At 41.8% G+C, this 25,000-nt stretch overlaps 2 protein-coding genes across 8 annotated transcripts in view; both read right to left on the bottom strand.

Moving 5' to 3' along the window:
• Positions 1-15,308, bottom strand: part of tfr2 (transferrin receptor 2) — a 23,264-nt gene extending 7,956 nt beyond the window's left edge. Inside the window, exons 1-12 of one of the 7 annotated variants that reach the window (XM_036591570.1) lie at positions 15,228-15,308; positions 9,665-9,727; positions 7,705-7,749; positions 6,762-6,984; positions 5,876-6,062; positions 5,484-5,624; positions 4,538-4,646; positions 2,694-2,936; positions 2,334-2,473; positions 1,353-1,531; positions 736-855; positions 1-13 (exon numbers count right to left, since the gene is read on the bottom strand). The exon at positions 1-13 is cut by the window's left edge and continues 70 nt beyond it. In XM_036591570.1, coding sequence (XP_036447463.1) covers positions 1-13; positions 736-855; positions 1,353-1,531; positions 2,334-2,473; positions 2,694-2,936; positions 4,538-4,646; positions 5,484-5,624; positions 5,876-6,062; positions 6,762-6,984; positions 7,705-7,737 — 1,388 coding nt within the window. In that variant the 5' untranslated portion in view covers positions 7,738-7,749; positions 9,665-9,727; positions 15,228-15,308. Of the gene's footprint in view, positions 14-735; positions 856-1,352; positions 1,532-2,333; positions 2,474-2,693; positions 2,937-4,537; positions 4,647-5,483; positions 5,625-5,875; positions 6,063-6,761; positions 6,985-7,704; positions 7,750-8,415; positions 8,645-9,664; positions 9,728-12,722; positions 12,764-14,988; positions 15,085-15,146 lie in introns of those variants that run through there. The other 6 variants (XM_036591569.1, XM_036591572.1, XM_036591571.1 and 3 more) reach the window with 6 other exon arrangements.
• An 802-nt stretch (positions 15,309-16,110) lies between these two features.
• ctc1 (CTS telomere maintenance complex component 1) overlaps positions 16,111-25,000 on the bottom strand; it is a 25,188-nt gene continuing 16,298 nt past the window's right edge. The window contains exons 17-23 of the mRNA XM_036591561.1: positions 24,252-24,417; positions 23,029-23,088; positions 22,205-22,367; positions 19,829-19,893; positions 19,133-19,289; positions 16,660-16,774; positions 16,111-16,222 (exon numbers count right to left, since the gene is read on the bottom strand). Coding sequence (XP_036447454.1) covers positions 16,119-16,222; positions 16,660-16,774; positions 19,133-19,289; positions 19,829-19,893; positions 22,205-22,367; positions 23,029-23,088; positions 24,252-24,417 — 830 coding nt within the window. The 3' untranslated portion in view covers positions 16,111-16,118. The remainder of the gene's footprint in view (positions 16,223-16,659; positions 16,775-19,132; positions 19,290-19,828; positions 19,894-22,204; positions 22,368-23,028; positions 23,089-24,251; positions 24,418-25,000) is intronic.

Genomic DNA, 25,000 nt, shown 5'->3' with positions numbered 1-25,000 from the left:
CTGGGGTAAAAGCCTGCAGAGAGAACAGAGATCAGCTCCACCAGCTGGACCACTGACTGTGGGTTTGTGGAGGGATTATGATAGGATTATGGTGGGTTTATGGTGGGTTTAAGATGGGTTTGTGGTGAGTTTGTGGTGGGTTTGTGGCGAGTTTGTGGTGGGTTTGTGGAGGGTTTGTGGTGGGTTTGTGGTAGGATTATGGTAGGATTGTGGTAGGTTTAAAGTGGGATTATTGTGGGTTTGGAATGGGTTTGTGGTGGGATTATTGTGGGATAAGGTGGGTTTATGGTGGGTTTAAGATGGGTTTGTGGTGAGTTTGTGGTGGGTTTGTGGCGAGTTTGTGGTGGGTTTGTGGAGAGTTTATGGTGGGTTTGTGGTGAGATTATGACAGGATTATGGTGGGTTTATGGTGGGTTTGTGGTGGGATTACGATAGGATTAGGTGGGTTTAATATGAGTTTGTGGTGAGTTTATGGTGGGTTTGTGGTGAGATTATGACAGGATTATGGTGGGTTTATGGTGGGTTTAAAATGGGTTTGTGAAAGAATTATGATGGGATTATGGTGGGTTTGTGGTAGGATTGTGGTGGGTTTAAACTGGGATTATGGTGTGTTTGGAATGGGTTTGTGGTGGGATTATGGTGGGATTATAGTATGATTATGGTGGGTTTAAGATGGGTCAGTGGTGGGTTTATGGTGGTGTGTGGTGGTATTATGGTGGTTTGTGGTGGGTTTACCGTTCTGCAGCATGGTGCTGAAGGTGCGTGCGAGCTCCAGCAGGACGGCTGTTCCCACTCCAGCCTTCACAGCCCCCGGACCCCACGCGTCCCTCTGAGCCCCCATTATTATATACTGATCTGAGACAGAGAGATGTTCATAAGTATGATGTTATGACCAAGTACCTACATATAATAGTACATGCCTTATGCAATATATCTGCATACATACATACATACATATATATATAAATACATCCATATACATGCTAATTTAGTGCACAATTTTGATGTACTTGCTGAATTTAAAATATTGTAAAAAACAAAATAAAACAAAGTATAAAATGTGCCATCATTTTTGCAACAGCCACAATGTACAGTAGATAAGTAAAGTGTGCAGACGTGTTCTAATCTATCTATGTATCTATCTATCTATATATATATATATATATATATATATATATATATACACATATATATATATATATATATATATGTATATATATAGATACATAGATATATAGATATATATATATATGTATTGGTGGATATATATATATATCTTTCTCTCTCTCTCTCTCTCTCCATATTTCTGCGTGTAACAGTAATAAGCCTGTACTCTGTCCAGCGCGTCTGACCTGGTTCAGTCTTTCCCTCGATGGAGGCGAAGATGTTGTTGAGCAGGACGGGGCTCATGCTGTTATACACAGCCATCTTCACCTGGCGGCCCCCGACAGAGAACTCCGGACCCACAACACACCGCACATACGGCAACCGACCCTGCCAGCCCCGCGGACACGCCACGCCCACTAACTGACTGAGAGAGAGACACATAGACAGAGAACAGAGAGAGAGAGACACAGAGACAGAGTACAGAGAGAGAGAGACACAGAGACAGAGTACAGAAGAGAGGCACAGAGACAGAGTGAGTAGACAAAGAGAGAGAGAGAGAGACAGTGAGTAGACAAAGAGAGAGAGAGACAGAGTGAGTACAGAGAGAGAGAGAGACAGATTGAGTACAGAGAAAGAGAGAGAGAGACAGAGTGAGTACAGAGAGAGAGGGAGAGAGACATGGAGACAGTACAGAGTACAGTAAGAGAGAGAGAGAGAGAGAGAGAGAGAGACAGAGTGAGTACAGAGAGAGAGAGACACAGAGACAGAGTACAGAGAGAGAGAGAGAGACAGAGACAGAGTGAGTAGACAAAGAGAGAGAGAGAGACAGAGTGAGTACAGAGAGAGGGAGAGACAGAGACAGAGTGAGTAGACAAAGAGAGAGAGAGAGAGAGACAGAGTGAGTACAGAGAGAGGGAGACACAGAGACAGAGTACAGGGAGAGAGAGAGACGCAGAGACAGTACAGAGAGAGAGAGAGAGAGACAGAGACGCAGAGACAGAGTGCAGAGAGAGAGAGAGACACAGAGACAGAGTGCAGAGAGAGACACAGAGAGAGAGAGAGACAGAGTGAGTACAGAGAGAGAGAGAGAGAGAGAGAGAGAGACACAGAGACAGTACAGAGAGAGAGAGAGCTGTGAATTACAGTGTGATAAGGTTTAGGTCTCTTCACCGTCTCTGCTCAGTCAAAGTGTTCTTTATGAGGTGTTAATGAGGGGGCGGGTCTACCTCAGCAGTTTGGAGGCGACGTTGGCACTGATTGGCTGAGCCGGGATGAGTGGCAGGCCTGAGGACTGTGTGGGCGGGAATTGGGTGTGGTTAAAGGAGGGAAATCCAGGTGTGAAAGGATCACCTGAGCCCAGGTGTACCTGCACACACATATATTAATTAGTACATTACTCACTGCTAACGTCACTAATAACAACAACGATATCAACAAAACAAATAATCATAAATGATAAAATTGTTATAATAACTGCTATAATTTAATAACTAAGTTATAATAACTGCTATAATTTAATAATAATTTAACTCAGATGTTCTAAGCTCTGTTTCTGTAGTCGGCCTCTCTGTTCTCTGTAGACATACGTGCTCGGAGATCACAGCGTTGCCATGGAGACCAAGTCGCCGCGGATCCTGTGGGATGTCCGCAGGATCAGGGTAAATAAGAATTCCCACAAGCCCCGCCTCCTGTGCATGCCACACCTTCTCAGCAAAGGACACGCCTCCTCCCACCCTCGCCATGGCGATAGAGTCGTTCAGAGCCACGCCCAGAGCCCGCAGCTGCTCAAAATCCTCCTGACGAGCGTAATTTACATACACCACACCCCCCTGCACAGAGACACACACAGAACACACACAATATACACACAATACACACAACACATACACACACACACAGTATACACACAGTACACACAATATACACACAGTACACACACACAACACAGTACACACACAATACACACACAGTATACACACAGTACACACACAATACACACAGTATACACACAGTACACACAATACACACAGTACACACACAGTACACACAGTATACACACAGTACACACACAATACACACAGTATACACACAGTACACACAATATACACACAGTACACACACAATACACACACAGTATACACACAGTACACACACAGTACACACAATATACACACAGTACACACACAATATACACACAATACACACAGTACACACACAGTATACACACAGTACACACAATATACACACAGTACACACACAATATACACACAATACACACAGTACACACACAATACACACACAGTATACACACAGTACACACAATATACACACAGTACACACACAATACACACAGTATACACACAGTACACACAATATACACACAGTACACACACAATACACACACAGTATACACACAGTACACACAATATACACACAGTACACACACAATATACACACAATACACACAGTACACACACAGTATACACACAGTACACACAATATACACACAGTACACACACAATACACACACAGTACACACACAGTACACACACAGTACACAAACAGTACACACAATATACACATAATACACACACAGTACACACACAATACACACACAGTATACACACAGTACACACAATATACACACAATACACACACAGTATACACACAGTACACACACAATATACACACAATACACACAGTACACACACAGTACACACACAGTATACACACAGTACACACAATATACACACAGTACACACACAATACACACACAGTACACACACAGTACACACACAATATACACATAATACACACACAGTATACACACAGTATACACACAGTACACAAACAGTACACACAATATACACATAATACACACACAGTACACACACAATACACACACAGTATACACACAGTACACACAATATACACACAATACACACACAGTATACACACAGTACACACAATATACACATAATACACACACAGTACACACACAATACACACACAGTATACACACAGTACACACAATACCACATACACACAGTATACACAGACACACAATATACACACACACACAGATACACACAGTACACACAATACATACACACACAATATACACACAATACACACACAGTATACACACAGTACACACACAGTACACACACAATATACACATAATACACACACAGTACACACACAGTACACACACAATACACATAAACACACACAGACACACACAACACACACAGCACACACAGCACACACAGCACACACACGATACACACACGGTTCAGGCTCAACACCGGCTGCTACTGCTTTAGCTTTGCGACGTGGTGTTGTCCATTTATATAGACAACAGTGACCACTGGTCTACACTATTATAATTTGTGTAGTGAAGCAGTTGCCATGGTGTCGCCATGGTTACCGTGGCTGTTCCCGTAGCGCTGTACGCGCAGTAGTCAGCACTGTCTAAAGAAATCTCCTCTAGCTCCACCCCCTCTGCATCCACCAACCACAGAGCATTCCTCTGAGTCCTGAAACACACATATACAAGGATAATCACACACACACACACACACACACACACACACATATGTCTTATATACATCACTGTTGTTGGAACAAAACCTCGTATCTCCCAAATGGTAACTTTACAGGAGAAGGAAAAAACCTACTCTACTTTTAATGTAAGTCAATGGAACCAGACGTTTCTCCAAGTCACTTTGGGTCGTTTCTTTTGGTCCATTCTTCATGAAATTTACACACAATGTAAAGGACCACAGGCATTTTCACATTATGTAAAAAATGAAAATATAAGGTTTTATTCTGACAGCAGATATATATATATATATATATACATATGGAAGGGACATTCCATTTCCGAAGTTGTGTGGGCGTTTAACATTCCTCGATCCACAGTGTCACGTGTGTACCAGGAATACTTTACCACCCACAGTGGACAGCGCAGTGTCCACCCACGGGTGCTTAACGATGGTGACAGGCGGCGTCTGGCTAGAACTGTCTGAGCAAACAGACAAGCGACTCTGGCAGAAATCACATCCACATTCAGTGCAGGAGGCCCCACACGCACATCCCACAGGGCAGTGCAGCTTCTTTAGCTTCTATGGGATCTGGGAGCAGAAGACCCTCCAGAGAGCCTCTGTTAACACCATGACTCCGGACACAGCGCCTCACCTGGGCTCGTGAGGTTGCTAACTGGACCCTAGAGGACTGGCAACATGTGGCGTGGCAACACTGTTCTGGGCTGATGGTCAGGTTTGTGTCACAGGCCCCATGAAGCCAAGGACCCCAGTTGTTAACAAGGCACTGTGCAGGCTGGTGGACACACACACACACACACACACACACACCTGGAGGGGAACTGCAGTGTAGCGTAGTGCGAGTCTGTCCAGGTGTGGTCCAGGTGGAGTTTCTGGAAGCTCTGCAGAATCTCACTGGCTAAAGCGTTTCCCTCTGCGGAGCCTGTCGGGTGGGTCGCTCTGCTCACGCGCCTGCAGGACAAATACACATTTAACGCTGGACCTGTACTGTCTCCACTGGCCACCAGTCCAGCACTGAAAGGTCCAGTTTTATGGTGTGGTGCAGGATCGGTACCAACAGGACCTAACAGGACTAGAGGGAGACCAACTACACCTGTTCTAGCATCTCATTGGTCTGAATTACCAACATGATGTAAAGCTTGTTCACCCTAGCAACAGTAGCTATGAAAGACTGTGTCTGTGGGCGGAGTCTGTGCTCTGACCGGACTGTGCTCTCTATCTTCTCCTCGTTCAGGTATTTCTTCAGCATGTCCCTCAGCTCCCCCAGGTACATCGCCCCTCCCCCCGCGGACTGGTCCGGTCCGGCGGGGTCCTCCACCGGCACCATCTCTCCCTCCTCCACACACAAGCGGCACATTCCACGGAACGAGACGTAACCCAGCAGGAACGCTGCAGAGAGGAGGATGAGGAACATCACACAGTCAATCTGCTGAGAGACACGCTGAGCACAGAGTAATGAAAGGGGAACTCCACCGATTTCTCAAAAAATTCATCATTGAAGAGATGTAAACAGAGCGGTTCAGAGTGGTTCAGAGTGGTTTGGTGTGAAACGCTCCGTTCTAGATAAACTTTCCGAGTCAGAACTGTTCACAGTGGTGGTGATAGGAACCAGACGTCCACCTCTAAAAGCTCCCTCACAGAAAGTTCCTACAGGAAATGGTTATGAATTCACTGCCTGATGACTGAGACACTGTTTTATGATAGTTTAGAGAACTTAAACTCCATTCATGGTGGAGGGATACATGCAGGGCGCTGTGAGGCAAAATAGTCCCCAAAGAAAACTTATTATTTCAGATTTTCCACTATTTTCCATCATCAACATTCCATATAAACTCAGAAGACTCGTGTAGGTTCACTGGTGGTTCTGGATAGTAAATAAAATGTCTATATTTGTGTTGTAGTCATGGCGACCCCTGGTTTCTATCACCACCACTGTAAAGACATCTGAACCATCTCACACCAAACCACTCTGAATCTCTCTGTTTACATCTTAAATGCTGAATTATGCAGAAATTTTGAAAAACTGGTGGATTTCCCCTTTAATTGTTCAGGTAGACTGTGTGTGTGTGTGTGTGTGTGTGTGTGTACCTGTGGTGAATATGAGCAGGCCGATCAGTGTGAGATACAGAGCGGCCTTCCTGCGGTCCACTTGATGCCGTAGCATCATAGCTGTGATGTCATTAGTAAGCCCCACCTCCGAGCTGTCCTCTGATCTTGGTTGGACGAGCTTCATCTCCACTCGAGTTTTACGCTCTCTGGCCCCGCCCCCTTCCTCCACCCCCTCGTCTGCCTGGGCTCCGCCCCCGGGAGACTGAGAAAGAGAGATGGGCGAGAGAGACTGTAAAGGAGTGCAGTGAGACAGCTGTACTGAAGAGTTTGATTCTTGTTTGAAACATTAACGTCTCTAAAGCCCTGCAGGGTCAAACAGGGGGGTTTAGGAGGGTCTGACCGTTAGTGAAAGTCTGTAGCTGTGGTGTGATTTAAAGTGTAATGCTAATCACATCACTGTAATGCGTTCCTTTGTACTGCTTTACCTCCAACACTGATCAAATCACAGTGGATTATTAATTTATTCATACTTATTATAATGTTAACATGCTTACTGCTCAGATAAATAGCTTTACATACCATCTCCTCTGATGATGTTATCACTGTACTGAATGACAGTGGCTATCTGCTAACTTTAGCTTGCGCATCCCTGATTATCAGTGCATAATTCTGGTTTAAAGGGCCGATATCATGGAAAACTGACGAGTTTGAAGTAAATGGCTCAGTAGAGGACAGCCAACCAGAACAGAGCTCATTTACATATATCAGTCTTAAAGGCCCAGTAACAGAAACAGCCTGATTATTTCTAAGGGATAAATCTCAGTGAGGCTGGAAAATGAGCTGTTTTTGGTGCACAGAAGCCCATAAACGCTACCTTTGGACCTCAGGTGGAGAAAATGAAACACGAGATAAATGTAGGACACCGGCCCTTTAGTGCTGGAGTTAGTGTTCAGCTCGCGCTGGTAGTGTTGATTATACTCACCCCGGTCAGCAGCCTCCTCACAGGATCAGCCATCACAGCCTCCACCTGCAACACACACCAACACACACAGGCAGCTTATGACTATCAATCAATCAATCAATCAATCAATCTTTATTTTGTCTCAGAAGTGCATTGAGAGTGATCTTCATTTACAATGTAGTCGGGCAAATTACACAGGGATTAAAAGATGACATTTATCAACTGAAATGAAAAACAGCAAGACAAGAAGATAAAAATATAAATAATAAAAAGATTAAAATAACAGCTCAAATTTGAAACAGGCATAAAACATCAATGAAATCTGAAATGTAAAAAATGAAAAAAGCACAAATTAGATAATAAACAATAAGAAAACTAAAATTTTAGAAAAACCTAACGATTTACTAGAATGGAACAGTAAAAAACTTAACGTCAAATAAAACAGTTATTATAAAATAGTGAGATAAAATTGAAAAATTTAAACAAAAAGGAGAAAGAAGTGTGGTAAAGCCTGCTTTACATCATCACCGTCCTCAGAAAAGCTCACAAAACAGTGGAATTACGGTGTAAGGAAAAAGGTCCTGTTTTTTGCCCTCACAGAAAACTCAACAAACGCAGAACTTCCTCTTAATCTGAATATTCTCTGCTTTTCGTGGCTGCAGTAGTGCTTCAATATGCAGCCACAAATATATACGCTTGAATTAAAAAGCAACAGTGAAAATCAAACTTTACTCTGAGATTTTTAAAAGATGTGTCCCCAAACTTTTGGCAGGCAGTGTAATTCCCGAATTTTCGCTCTGTAACCGCCTGTTCCGGACACTCCAGTGCACTGTGACCTTGAGGAACAGCAGAACGTTCAACTCCAGCACAGTGACCTGCACCTATTGCATCATTCACCTCATCAGTGCTGCAGAAAGAGCGTAAGTGTCGCCCCCTACAGGACCCACAGCTCTCCTGCTATAAATAACACTTCAGAGCTGGTAGTAACTCTGAGAGTGAAGAGCTTTATTTACCCAGCAGGTCAACATAAACTGCTCAGCCAGATCAGTTAAACCAGAGGGTCAGAGAGGAGGTCAGGGGCGTCTGTGCTGGACAGGTTTACTCATAATAGCTACTGAATCGTTCATAGTAAACAGTGAATCATTCATAATAGATAATAGATCATTTATAGCAGACACTGAATAATTCATAGTAGATACCAAATAATTCATAGTAGATGTTGACTAAATCATAGTATCTACTGAATAATTCATAGTAGATACTGAATAATTCAAAGTAGATACTGAATAATACATAGTAGGTACTTAATAATGTATAGTAAGTACTGAATAATGTATAGCAGACACTGAATAATTCATAATAGATACTGAATAATTCATAGTAGGTACTAAATAATGTATAGTAGACACTGAATAATTCATAATAGACACCGAATAATTCATAGTAGATACTGAATAATTCATAGTAGGTACTAAATAATGTATAGTAAGTACTGAATAATGTAGACACTGAATAATTCATAATAGACACCGAATAATCCATAGTAGATACTGAATAATTCATAGTAGGTACTAAATAATGTAGACACTGAATAATGTATAGTAGGCACTGAATAATTCATAATAGACACTGAATAATTCATAGTAGGTACTAAATAATGTATAGTAAGTACTGAATAATGTATAGTAGACACTGAATAATTCATAATAGACACTGAATAATTCATAGTAGATACTGAATAATTCATAGTAGGTACTAAATAATGTATGGTAGACACTGAATAATTCATAATAGCCACTGAATAATTCACAGTGGTACAGTAGTATAACGAATAATCAATAAGTTACTGAATAATTTCTGATGGGTACTGAAGCATTATTGTAGCTGCTGAATAATTCATATCAGTAACTGAATAATTCGTGGAAGAGTGCAGATTAATAACTGAGTGTTAAGGGGTTAATGGAAAGTGTCCAGTATTTACCCAGAGTTTCCAGTACTGTCTGAAGGGAATTTCCAGATTGCGTCCTGCTGGATCAACACGGCTCTGGATGTGATGCAATAACAGAAATACTGACACTCACTTCTGACCAATCAGGGAGGTCACATCCCCCCATCTCTCACACACTTCCACCTCTCTCCATCTCTATCTCTCCTTCTCAGCAGACACAGGAAAGAGGCTGAGAGAGAGATAAAAGCCCTCCACCCCACCCTGCACACTGCACTGTCTAACACACACACACACACACACACACACACACACACACACACACACACACACACACACACACACACACACACACACAGTTACGGCTAACAGCAGCCACACAGGAACCAGGCTGAACCTCAGCAAACACACTTCTCACATGGAGCTTCACTCAGCCATAATTAAAGGAGTCAGACCCCCTCAACCAACCACCGCACCCCCCCCACACGAGTGAGAGATCAAAGACAGAAAATGTCCCTATAAACACAAACACAGTGATCATACACTTCTACAGAGAGCTCTGCGATACGCATTTGAATTCAGGAGCGGAGGGCTCTGATTGGTGCAGAGGCCTAACGAGGTCAGGAAAGTTTGTGGTCCTTGTTTGGTCAGGTTAACTTTGATAACGACATGGCAAACACAGGAAATGCCCCCCCCCTCCCCCCAACACTAACATCTCAGAAACTCTGACACAACTGAAGCAGACACAGCAAGGCTAAATCAGATCTTACATCGGCTCCCACAACTTACAGACATTACCATAAATCCAGTTTCAGACACGCTCCTGTACCACTTTAAATCAGCTCTAATCTTCCAGGCTGGACTGTCCATTCAGAAAGATTTATCAGTAAAGCTGCATAACCAAAGCCAAACATGAGGAGGAACTATCACTGTACAATCAAATAGACATCAGTGTTCAAAACCCAAACGCTGTGATTAATTATGGAACCAATAAGAGTCACTGGGCTAGACTCCAACCCTACATTATACCAATAAGAGTCACTGGGCTAGACTCCAACCCTACATTATACCAAAAAGAGTCACTGGGCTAGACTCCAACTCTACATTATACCAAAAAGAGTCACTGGGCTAGACTCCAACCCTACATTATACCAATAAGAGTCACTGGGCTAGACTCCAACTCTACATTATACCAATAAGAGTCACTGGGCTAGACTCCAACCCTACATTATACCAATAAGAGTCACTGGGCTAGACTCCAACTCTACATTATACCAAAAAGAGTCACTGGGCTAGACTCCAACTCTACATTATACCAATAAGAGTCACTGGGCTAGACTCCAACTCTACATTATACCAATAAGAGTCACTGGGCTAGACTCCAACTCTACATTATACCAATAAGAGTCCCTGGGCTAGACTCCTAACCCTACATTATACCAATAAGAGTCACTGGGCTAGACTCCTAACCCTACATTATACCAATAAGAGTCACTGGGCTAGACTCCAACTCTACATTATACCAATAAGAGTCTCTGGGCTGGACTCCTAACTCTACATTATACCAATAAGAGTCACTGGGCTAGACTCCTAACCCTACATTATACCAATAAGAGTCACTGGGCTAGACTCCAACTCTACATTATACCAATAAGAGTCACTGGGCTAGACTCCAACTCTACATTATACCAATAAGAGTCACTGGGCTAGACTCCAACTCTACATTATACCAATAAGAGTCCTGGGCTAGACTCCTAACCCTACATTATACCAATAAGAGTCACTGGGCTGGACTCCTAACTCTACATTATACCAATAAGAGTCACTGGGCTAGACTCCAACTCTACATTATACCAATAAGAGTCACTGGGCTAGACTCCTAACCCTACATTATACCAATAAGAGTCACTGGGCTGGACTCCTAACTCTACATTATACCAATAAGAGTCACTGGGCTAGACTCCTAACCCTACATTATACCAATAAGAGTCACTGGGCTAGACTCCTAACCCTACATTATACCAATAAGAGTCCCTGGGCTAGACTCCTAACTCTACATTATACCAATAAGAGTCACTGGGCTAGACTCCTAACCCTACATTATACCAATAAGAGTCCTGGGCTAGACTCCTAACCCTACATTATACCAATAAGAGTCCTGGGCTGATCAGGGCCATGAATGAGAGAATTTGTGTTGATACATTTATGAGCTTTGTGGTTTGTATTTGATTGTTTTTCATTATATATTCTACTGTTTTGCTGCATGAGGTTGTAAGGTTTTATATTTATTAACCAATTAAAGGATTTTCATACAACTGTACATCCAAGCCAAGAACCTTTTAGGAACCAGAGAGATTCTGAGAGTGAATCAGCAGTGATAAGCTGCCAGTGCCGTCTCTCTTATACACAGAACCAGAGTCTGATCAACACATCCATTTACACACACTTATTACCTCATAGTCTTTCTAAGTGTAGTCTTTTTAAAGACTCAAAAAAAGAGCTCAAAGGTGAGATTTAGCACCAGATTATGACTGTGAATGTGCACTTTTGCAGATTTGCACCTGTTTTTATGTATAAGTGAACAAAATTAGCCGTATTAATGTGCAGTACTGTACAGTGCAGTGTTGTGTACACAGTTTGTGCTCCTCCTATCTGATCTGTGTGTCTAAAGACAAACACAATTTCACCTCTTTTTCTTTCAGGCCAGAAACAATCAGGTTTATTATCAGTTCTGGTTTATAATTGTCAGTGTCAGCCCTGCATATGTTGGTTGTTGCGGGGGGGTTGTCATTTCTGCGTAGAGTGAGGGTCTCTCTTTGAAGGGGTTATCTTTAAAGAGAGATGGTAGTTTTGTAATGTGCACACAGTCATGCTTAACACACACATCAGTCTCACACACACACACACACACACACACACACACAGTGCTGTTTGAACCACAAACCACGCGTCCACTCGCTGAGCTAAATATTAGGCCCAAATCCAACACAGTACTGACATACAACCATAACTCAAACCCCAAACTCAACAATTAAGCATTTTACACCTCTGATCTCAATCTTATCTGACATTTTGTCTGAATTGTGTACAGTACTGTGCAAAAGTCAGAGACCACCCTTCATTCCTTTCATTTCCAGTCAAGGGGCCGCGAGGTTGTTCTTCACTGTCAGAGAGAAAGCAAAAAAACACATTTCACAGAAAATTACCCAGAATCCTCAGCAGCTAAACCTACTCTCAGCTGTGTGAGTCAGTGAGTCACTCTTTACCTGTATTCCAGCCTCCATTCTCTTCAGGAGCCTCACATTGAGTTCCTCAAAGAATCTGCAGACACACCTCCAAAGTTCAGTCTTAGAAGCTGGTCAATGATTTTCTGAAGTAATCAAACAGATTCAGTGGTGTTGAGGTCTGGACTCTGGGGTGGTCAGTCCATCGTTCAGCTTCTTTGTTTGATGTGTCCGTCTCCTTTTCTCAGTGAGGTTCTTCTTGATCAGCTACACATCCTTTCAGACCCACAGCGCTGAGTCGTCTTCTCACAGTGGAAGGATGGACAGAAACACCTGTGGATGTTTTCAGATCTGATCAGCTTGATTTTCTCCTCTCTCTCAGAGATGAAAGCTTTAAGTGCTGTTTATCTGATGGGGGCAGTTTTGGGGTCTACCAGCTGTTCCAGGTGGTTGTTAGGAGACACATTTTCTCTGTAGCTTTTAATCAGTTTTAAAATCCAAAATCCAGTTTTGGAAACTCCTGTGTTTTTCACTCTTTCTCCTTCCTGATGCAGGTGGGTTTTCCTGTATATAATCTTCTGCTGAAGGAATAATAACCTGTACTTAGTGGCTGGTTTAACTGGATTGTCTCTGACCTTTGCACTGTACGGTACATATAGTTAATCGTTTAGTGCTGTTAGTTGTGCTGGTGAAATTTCTTACAGTCTGTATTTTAAAATTTAAAAGGGTCTTTCTTAAAATGCTACACTGGTGTTATAAGAATCTATCTAGAGCTCGGAAATGTGGGAAAAATGTAATATCACAATACAGAAAAACTATTAATACAATGATTTATATTAAACATTTCATACAGTGCTACATTAAACCCGATTAAACAGGACTGATGATGCTCTCTTTGTAATCAAACATGCAGCTGAGTTAAAAGTGCTGACGATTTCAACGACATATAAACTCATAAACAAACTCACTGTGACATAATTTATCACAATAACGTAACCTCTTAAAAAGATGGTTCCTCAAAGGTTCTTTAGTAAAGACAACGGTTTTACATAGAACAATTAACACTCAAGGAACCTTTACTAAAGAACCCTTGAAGAACCACCTTTTTAGGAGTGTAACTTGGCTATGATGGCCGTGAAATTAGGTTTTAGACTTTGTAAACTACTCTGAAAGTAATGGTGGTAAAAAGTAGGTTGAAAGTGTAGCGACTCTGCAGACAGACCAGCTAATTACAAATGTAACTGAAAATCAATTAAATATCTCTAAACTGCACAGAGACTCTGAGTGACACTCAGTATAATAACGATAATTAATGAATGAAGAAAACAAAACAACAGAGGACGACAACAAAGGCTCAATGAAAACACATCACCACCACACGTGGGGCACTTTCACTATTTTCACCATTTCACCATGCATGATATGAATCTTAATATTCAGTGTTTAAGGTTTGTGATCAAGTTGGAGTGAAAAAAATAAACCAACGAAACAGCAGAGCTGCATTTAGACAAGGCTGAAAAACTGAGTACAGGGATTTTCAATTTAACATTCATAAAATAAATTAAGAAGCTGCAGCAAAACCTAAAAAACATACAAACTAAAAAAAACAGTTATACTTGTTACTGTGCAGTTTATGTAGGTACTGTACACTGGTTGTTGTATCTACAGGCTCTCTGTAATTGCTTAAAATCTCTTTTATGACTCTGTTGTGCTCTAGACTTACTGCTCATAGCCGTCATATCGCTGCTGTCGGAACAAAACCGTGTATCTCCATCTTTGCTGTTTTTCAGTTTTTGGCATAGTTTGTAAATACGTGTTGTTCTTTACATTGTGTGTAAATTTCATGATGAATAGACTAAAAGAAAAGCCTAAATTACTTGGAAAATGTCTGGTTCCATTGACTTGCATTAAAAGTAAAGTATGTTTTTTCCTTCTCCTGTAAAGTCACCATTTTGGAGATACGAGGTTTTGTTCCGACAGCTGCGATTTACACAAAAAAAGAGTATCGTGAGGTAATTTATCACAATATTGACAACACACTGCTGTATCGCCCACCCTTAACTCCAGAACATTTAAACAGAAGAACACATCACCAACAAAACCTGCAAAAATAAACTCATCTTCCAGCTGACCAACCCCGAAAAAGCAATCAGTGATCAAACTAGACTTGATCTTTTCGACACTGGCCTCATTCCCGATCAATACTGGCCTCAGACCAGCCAACAACAGACCCCTCCGGCCCACCGCCCAAACAGACGGACTTCAAACCAACCGCACACTGAAAAGCACCTCACCTGAGATTACTAACACACTCCAAACCAACCAAGCAGGAGCCGTAAGTAAGTGGACAGTTACAGCTGTTAAAACACACTCACTCGATCAGGAGCAGCGCTGCGTCTGTCCGTCCGCCTGTCTGTCCTTCCTAACTGACAGGCCTCTATCTGTGCCCTCACAAACCCCACCCACTAACTGCTCGTCTTCACAGAAGCCCCACCCCCCCACACAGTCCCACTCAGTCATTGGTCAGGGAGCAGAGCTGTAGTCATTTTCTCTTTGCACTGATCTTCTGTAATGTTTACGTTTCACTTTAATTGTTTTACATGATTTTAGTTCATTTCTTTGCTGGTTCAAACACATTTAATTTCGAAACAAATAAATACATAATTTCAGGAAAAACAGACTGAAAATACATAAAATAAACATGCATAAAGTAATATTTAGACGGGTCATTTTGTCAGATTATTTAGTCAGTCAGTTTCTATGAATCTCTATGACAATATAAAACACATTCAGAGAGGCAGCGTCTTATTAACAATACTGCATCTCACATGATCAACGGTCAACCCTCACATCCTCCACCACTGCTCTGCTACTGCAGCGCTGGAGTCTGGAGTGGAGTAGTGCTGTAGAGTGTGTGTTTCAGTGTGTGGAGTATGAGGTGTGTGTGTGTGTGTTTCATTTCGTGTAGTGTGAGGTGTGGACGAGTGTGTCAGTGTGTGGAGTATGAGGTGTGTGTGTGTGTGTGTGTGTGTTTCATTTTGTGTAGTGTGAGGTGTGGATGAGTGTGTCAGTGTGTGGAGTATGAGGTGTGTGTGTTTGTGTGTGTGTGTGTGTGTGTTTCAGTTCGTGTGGTGTGAGGTGTGGACGTGTGTGTCAGTGTGTGGGGTGTGAGGTGTGGATGTGTGTGCATGTGTGTGTGCGTGTGTTTGTGTGTGTGTGTGTGTGTGTGTGTCAGTGTGAGGTGTGGATGTTTGTGTGTGTGTGTGTCAGTGTGAGGTGTGGATGTGTGTGCAGTGCAGCTGAAGACTCTGTGGAAACTTGGTGAGGAACTCTCTCTCTCCTCGGCTCACTTTCCTCAGCTGAGCTTTCTCTGAAACACACACACACACACACACACACACACACACGCACACACACACACACACACACACTGTGAGGTCCCATATGTATTATGTATGTAAGCATCTATACCTATTAATAATTATTAATAACAAAAAAATGTCCCCCAACACACACATACATACATACATATATACATACATATATATATATCTGTAAGCCGGATCTAAAGAGCCCAAATTATGTGAAAAGACGTCTGGTTCCACTGACTTACATTAAAAGTACAGTATGTTTTTCCTTCTCCTGTAAAGTTACTATTCTGAGATATGAGGTTTTCTTCTGAAGCAGTGATACATATATAGTATTTTTTACTTGTAATGGAAGTTGATGAAAAGGTCATTTGGAGTGTTTCTATTGGTCTGTTCATCATAATTCCACACACTGTAATCAATGTAAATAATCCACTACCTGGTCTGTGCGAGCGCAGTGAGCAGGTGAGACAGAGCTGGCGACAGACTGTGCTGCTGGAACACAGAGCGCAGAGATACCGGACCAGAGGATCGTCAGGGTCCACATCACACACCTGAACAAACACACACACAGCTGTGTGAGCTAAAGTTAACATTACAGCAGAGGTTCAGAGAAAAATCAAATTTACCCAGTTTCCCTCTGATCCCACCAGTTTCCACCAGCCAGGACACCTTTACTCCTCTAGTCCCAAACTGGAGCTCCAAGGCTGATATCACACCCACCCAGACCACACACAGGTCCTCACTAAGGTGGGCCAGACCTGGTTTAGAGCTCAGCGTGAGCTGTAAACATGAATAAAACTCCACTGTGGGGCTGAAAGCAGCAGCGAGACACTTAACCAGCTGTCGTTCTGAACTCTGACCCTCATTATCTGTCCCTGTTGAGAGTTTGGGGGGATGAATTTAAAGAAAAGATTTGGGTGACTATTGGTTTTCAGTGTTTGCTAGCAACAACAACCGTGTAGCTCCAGCTCTAAACTAAAGGAGCTAAATTTGGTCACCAAACACGTCCTGGCTGACCGACCTCATGCGGGTTAAAAGGGGAAAACTGCATATTTTTCATTTACTAATCCTTTAAGACAGTAAAAACGTCCAGCCAAAGCCACTCAGACCACTCCGAGTGAAGTGACTTGGACTGAAACAGTTACAAACAGGACTCAGAATGGAGTCAGGAAAGAGGATCTTCAGGCTGGCTTTACATGGTGAAACTTTAGAGCAACATCACTTGACTGAAAACTAATTTTGAGGCATCTTGAGCTGCATAACCTGCAACAACCCTGTGATTCACTTGAAACTAGACTGAAACTCAGATGCAACTGTCTCAACTCTGTGAAGCAAGTTTCATGAAACACAGATAATATTATATAAGATCACATTAAACATCTGAACTGACTGTGTTTACATTTACCTAAAAATCTGATAACTGCAGAAAATCAGGTTTTGTCAGTAATCTGATCAACACGTTTATATGCACTTGAGTAATCAGATAATGGGGAAACTCCAGGTCTACATGAGTCAGACAGTAATCAGATTTCTGCTTTATGACCAGCCAATAAACTCACAGAAGACGACACGAAACTCAAACTTCATACCACAGCTTTTTTTAAACATCGCACCACTTTATCTGAAAATACGAACAAACATCATCTAGAAGATGAAGAATATTCAAATCCTTTATTTCCTCAAGCATATATTTGGTTTCAGCGTCGCTCCAAAAGTGTTTCGCTGCGTCTCGCGGCGTTATGATCGGAGTACTGAGTGCATGTAATGGACACATCATGGACAAGGAAACTAAAACAGAGGTTTAGCAGTGTTCTGCTTTGTTAGCCTGCTGCACTGTAATCTATGTGGTAATAACAATAATAATAATAATAATAATAATAATAAATAATAATAATAATAATACAATCAATGTCATGTAAATGCCTCATATGCATGACATCAAGTACTCATATGTAATAATTATATGTCCTATATATAATATACACTTATATACACACCGACCGGCCATGTCATGAAGTCCACCTCCTTGTTTCTACGCTCATTGTCCATTTTATCAGCTCCACTTACTATATAGGTGCACTTTGTAGTTCTACAGTTACAGACTGTAGTCCATCTGTTTCTCTGATACTTTGTTAGCCCCCTTTTACCCTGTTCTTCAGTGGTCAGGACCCCCATGGACCCTCACAGAGCAGGTACTATTTGGGTGGTGGGTCATTCTCAGCACTGCAGTAACACTGACGTGGTGGTGGTGTGCTAGTGTGTGCTGTGCTGGTCTGAGTGGATCAGACACAGCAGTGCTGCTGGAGTTTTTAAACACCTCAGTGTCACTGCTGGACTGAGAATAGTCCACCAACCAAAAATATCCAGAAAAACAGCGTCCTGTGACCACTGATGAAGGACTAGAGGATGACCAACACAAACTGTGCAGCAGCAGATGAGCTATCGTCTCTGACTTTACATCTACAAGGTGGACTGACAAGGTAGGAGTGTCTAATAGAGTGGACAGTGAGTGGACACAGTGTTTATAAATGTATATATAATATATAAAAGTATGGGTCAGTCTTTGCTCTGCTTTGTTAGTCTGCTGTATTATGATCCACAGAGCTGGTTTATTATTTTTCGCCTGTCTTTAAATAAAAATGATATCAAGATGGAAATGTAGGCTAAATAAAACATCAAAGACTATTTCATAATCATAGAACGGTGATATATGAACAATAACAGCTCCTTATCTTGTGAATCTGTGTAATATTTGTGCTGCGTGTGACTTTGATTCTCTCTTAACTGTCTGACAGCATGTTTACATGGAAGCTGTCAAACCTGCACCAGTGAGAAAGTTTCACCAGGTAAAGTCGGCGTCAGAGTTTGTGGGGCAGCAGTGAAGTGGACTGTGTTGGAAAAATACTCGCCATGTTCCGGCCACGTGCGTACACTCTGAGATGACCTTTGACCCTGACATGCCTCTGTATTCCCTCCCACTCAGTCACGGCCAGCGACAACAGCTCAGCAACCGTCTCCGTGGAGAACCACACCTGCGCCTCACCGGTACCGTCTTCTACAGCCACTCTGCACACAAACACGCTTCACTTCATTTCAGCTCAGAGAGGAAAGACAAGCCAATGAGGACTCATAATCTGCATAAAGGTACACACAGACCCACAAAGTGTGAGTGAAACAGTACATTAAATGCTGCCATTGCTGTTGTAAAAGGTTGTTCAGCTCAAAACTGGCTGTAAAAGCGTTCCCAGTGGAACCCCTATCAGCTACCATTACGGTTCCATTTATTAAAGGGTTGAATTGTCCAGGTGCTGGTTACAATGTAAATGAGCTTTGATCAGATTTACTGAGCCTCATTCAAGCAGCAGTCCAGGATCAAACACTCCTTATAACTTCAGTGCGAATGGGCGGAGCTAAAACCGCTGTAAACTGAAGAGGCGAATATATGTAAATGAGTTGATTCTCGTGATGTAACAAATGAAGTGAATTCAAAGAGGAGCAGCTTAGCTGTCCTGTATGTTTATGTATTGTATCTCTTATTTTAAAAAAGTGACAGAAATTTGGTTTTTATGTGATTCAAATTCAAATATTTGACTTAAATCACTCACTTTGCCTCCGCCTGGAACACTGCAGTGGTGGAGTCACACGGAGGGCAGCTCCTCGTGCAGACAGCCTGTGAGGAGAACAAACAAAACCAGTTTAACTGTGAGTGTGAATGTGAGATGGAGCCATTACGGAGACCAGACACCACCATCAGACTGACATCAAGCCTTTTACCTACTAAATTAATAAAAATTTATACAATACTAGTTCATATATTGCTGAAAATGCTTAGTTAACAGTGACAAACCGTGAATATTGGAGCTAGACCTTCTGTTTAACCATAAATGTCAAAACTTGGTCAACACAAAAAAACACCTCAATGATAATGATAATTTCCTAATTTGTGCTAGTGGCTCTATGGGATTTCTAATAGTATGTTAGCAACAAGGGTTGCAACAAACAACTAATTTGACAGTAGAATAATCTATCAATTACTGAAATGAATAATCGATTATTCTGATTATAGATCATTACATTACCAAATGACTCTTATGTAGCTATTAGCTTTTAAATTTTGCTTGAGGTTGTTTTATGCATGTGCTAATTAACAATGAAGACAGTAAAAATGAATAACTTCTTAAAAAATTCACTGTTGTTATTACTACTAATACAAAAGATAAAACTCCAATATCTTTTCCTGTCAAAATTGAAAACCAAGGATGTGCAAAGTAGCAGCAACAAAATATAACAAAACTAAATCAGTTTTCCTTTAATCAAGTAAATAAACAAATCAATCTAAATTTAAAACTAAATTTGAACAGTGCAGTCTGTGCTCTGTGCTCTGTCGTCTGTCTAAACTCTGCTGAAACTAAATTCTACAATAACCGGTCTTTAGTTAAACGGAGTAAAGTCAGCTTGTCTCTGTGCTCCTGTGAGTCTCGCTCTCCTCTGAGAGCAGATATTCTCCGCTGCAGAGGAGACGCGCTCTGATGGAGCGGAGGGGAAGGTGGCGAACGTTTGTGGCGAACTTGTTCTGTTTGAACAGTTAAATTTGAACGATTTTGAAACATTTAATTTCAACATTAACCCTTCGTCCAGCTGCCCTATATGTTCCTGTAGAGCTGCCTCCTTAAACTGCTAGCAAGTGGTGGCAAACGTTCGCAGAGAACAGAAACCTGTTTGGAATCGCTCTCCTACGTTCGCTGAGTCTGAACGCACCGGAGGCCTCGACACTGAGACAGCGATGCAGTGTAAAACTGTAAACGTTATCTGGAAAGTGAACAGGGTCGCTGTGAATCATAGTTACTTGCTCCTCTGTTTCAGCTCCATTAACGATTCCAGAGAGCAGCATTTCAGAATAGATGTTTCAGATGTTTTAGCACTAACATTAGCCAACCAGCTCGTGAGCAGAACTATCGCTGTGTCCCAAACCACACACTTCTGCTCTTTACACACTACACCAATGAGTGCACTTCTAATGGTATATGCGCTATTTTTACACACTATTTAGTGAGCTAGTATGCGGTTTGGGACGCGGCGTATCTTACTGATCTTCTTCTTCATCCAGTGAGACGAAGAGTTTCCCGTTCAGATGCTCCAGCATGGAGGACGTGCTCTGTGCCAGCTAAGCTCAGCTTTACAAACAGCACAACTACAACCTTTTTTCTGAGTTTAGCTCCCACACTTTTGAGGATGTTGTTCTTGAGGCTGCCATGGCTCTGTTGTTAAGTCTACAGTAAGCGGTAATGTCAAAACATTCCTAGTGAGCGTGAGAAAGACGCGTAATGACGTCACCAACCAATCGACTACTAAATTAGTTGCCAACTAATTTGGTCGTCGATTTTAGCCGACTAAGTCGAATAATCGTTGCACCCCTAGTTAGCACAAAGCTGAAGCTGGTGCATATGAACTTTTTTCGCTGTTCTAGATTAAACACAGACATTTAAAGCTTATAAAAGTCATTCCATATGTTTAATTAGAATTTTGTAACAAACATTATCATATATCTGAGCTTGTGTGTCTCAGTGTTTACAGTGTCTCCGTCAGTAAAGAGTCCTGCATAGAGCTGCAGCCACTGTTTAACATTCATAACTAACCGGAACACTGCTTAGACTATGACTCGTATTCACAGTCTGTTATCTAGAACCTTCAGAAAGAGTGCTAGAGTGATTCTTTTCCCAAAACTGGTCTCATTGTGAATCAAAGCGTGATTGGTTGACTCCTTGCAGAGCTTAAATACAGCAAACATGATGATTATATTCATTACAGATTAACTAAAAATGACAGACAACAGTTTTTCAGTCCCTGAAGTGGTCAGACCTTCTCTACAGATCTATCCATACTGCTGTGTCCACAGACAGGTGGCACTTCTGCTTTTTCAGATGAACGTAATCATAATTTCATTAACTCATCGATTAGTTCGGACCAATAACCAGTCGTACCTGTTTGGAAACGCTCCCGCAGAGAGAACACACCCACTTCAGCTGCAGAGACAGGACACAGACCACGTGAGCTCTGACCCGACCCACGATGCTCTGCTCAGCCCTGGCTGGCGCCCATCGCCCCAGGTGCATCATAGGAGGGGGAGGGCGGGGCTTAAGTGACCTTCAGAGAGAAGCACACAGGAAAAAACAAACAAAACTAATAAAAACCTTAAAATTGAAGGTAAAAACAGAGGCCATAAAATAGCCACATAGAGCCTCAGCAGGTTTGTGTGTTTCAATATATTATAATGGATCAACACAAACAATACAAGCAATATTACAAACTAATGAGCATTAGCCAGAGTCAGTATATGTTCCAGCCTCTTCTTATTCATACCATTATACCAAAATCATGACAGCACAACACTAGAGGGCGCTTATATAACGAATTATATTATTCCTTATATTAGTATATAAAAAATTTACCCGTTTCCTTTTGTTTTCCTAAAACACGTTTTGACGGTAGAACATCAGAATTACTGCTGAGCTGTGTGCTGAGTGCTAATTGGCTGGTGAGCTGATCAGCTCATTGGCTGAGTGCAGCGGTTCATGCTCACTGATGAATGTAAATAAGACCCTGTTATAAAGTCCTATTAGTTTAAAAGTGCTCAAAAATAACAGCATTGAACATTAATGCTACTCTGTGTTCAGTAAATGAGCACATTTTTATACAGTTATTAAGCATTTACAAACTATGATTTTGCACAAATGTACTACAGAAACTCTGTAGTATGGAAAGAGTTCTGAATGACCCAAACATCAGACATCAGAGCGTCACTCACCCGAAACCAGTGACCGTCACACAGCTTATGGGCAGCGAGCAGCAGTACACGTTCCGCACACTGAGACACACACACACACACACACACATATATATGAATTACTATGTGTATATCACATTATACACTGACTACAATCATAACATGTTCAACTACAGGTCAACTAAACATTCATCAGTCAACTAATCACACTTATCTATTCCTGTGTTCATAACTGTACCTACTGGTTTAGTATTACAAGTAAATTACAGGCAGAATTCTGCAAATTCTGCGAATGGGAGTGTAAACCCTGCAGCTCGTGAGTGTCTGTAAGTTTAGGAGTTGTTTTATTTTACTGAACACACTGTTTACATGTATCAGTCACATCAGGCACTGCAGAGTGAGGCACACAGCCTGCAGTCGTCTGAGTGGGAGCAACTTTAGTTTTTCAAAGAAGAGTCCTAGAACAGCACGGTTCCCTCATCACAGAGCAACTCTGCATACGCACCACTTCATAAGTGTGTGAGGCAGCGTTATTACAGCGTTATTACAGTTTGGACATTTTCATTTAATTCTTAGTTTTTTTTTCAATTTCAGTTCAGTTCCTATTAGTTTTTAAGAGTGCATTAAGAGTTTTAGTTTAGTTTTCATTTTCTAAAAAGGAAGAGTCCGCTATCTCCTTAATATTTAGGGCTTTGACATAGGAATCCAGGTCTGGACTGTCCCTCAGACACTGAAAATTCTAAAACATACTTTTTTCAGTCACAGTATTTAGTCTTGGTTTATTCTGCAGTGGATTTTATAGTTTCGGTTTTGTTTTCATGTTGTTAAAAACTGTAGTGCGTGTTTTGATTTCTTCACTGCAAGTTTTCATTTTCATTATAGTTTTCATTACCCACAATAACCCTGGTGTGAGGAGCTCTCTAGCTTTTAAGGGCCCATATCAGGAAAAACTGAATCTTCTCCGCTTTTTAAAGTGAAACAGTTTGACAATTTGATGTACTAGTGAACACTGATAAAGTTTTTACAGTTAATTACAGTTTAACTTCACTCATTCATAGTGAAGTTATACAGACACAGTGGGGTCGTGTTTCGGCTCGGACTGGAGGTTCATACACACGAATGTAGCCTGAGTGCACCTGACAAAATCTCTGCTTAGCCCAATAATCAACATATCAGACGCTGAGTTCAGACCAGATTGTTGCTAAAGGACAGTTACGAGCCGCTGCAGCTGCAGACTAACTCACACAGACACTTTGCGCTGAAAGTGGTGCAGCAGTACTGTTGCCCCGGCGAGGAGTCCTGGTATGTAGGGAGTGTGGGAAAGATCCAGATAAACCTGGAGGCTCTGATCTGGAGCTTCAGAGTCCTGCAGCGTCAGGCGCACACGCAGATCCCGCTCCACAACCCCGTCTACAACACAGATTAAAACAGCTACAGTAGACGAGAAAGTCTAGAATGAAGCAGCAGAGTGATCTGGATTAAAGCACATTCATACACAAAGCAGAGTGATCTGGATTAAAGCACATTCATACACAAAGCAGAGTGATCTGGATTAAAGCACATTCATACACAAAGCAGAGTGATCTGGATTAAGGCTCATTCAGACACAGAGCAGAGTGATCTGGATTAAAGCTCATTCACACACAAAGCAGAGTGATCTGGATTAAAGCTCAATCACACACAAAGCAGAGTGATCTGGATTAAAGCTCAATCACACACAAAGCAGAGTGATCTGGATTAAAGCTCATTCATACACAAAGCAGAGTGATCTGGATTAAAGCTCACTCATACACAAAGCAGAGTGATCTGGATTAAAGCACATTCATACACAAAGCAGAGTGATCTGGATTAAAGCACATTCATACACAAAGCAGAGTGATCTGGATTAAAGCTCATTCACACACAAAGCAGAGTGATCTGGATTAAGGCTCATTCAGACACAGAGCAGAGTGATCTGGATTAAAGCTCAATCACACACAAAGCAGAGTGATCT

The sequence above is a fragment of the Colossoma macropomum genome, unplaced genomic scaffold (assembly GCF_904425465.1).
Source record: "Colossoma macropomum unplaced genomic scaffold, Colossoma_macropomum, whole genome shotgun sequence".
Lineage (NCBI taxonomy): Eukaryota > Metazoa > Chordata > Actinopteri > Characiformes > Serrasalmidae > Colossoma > Colossoma macropomum.
Note: the sequence above shows the minus strand (reverse complement) of the source record. Positions and strands in the feature narration are given on the sequence as shown.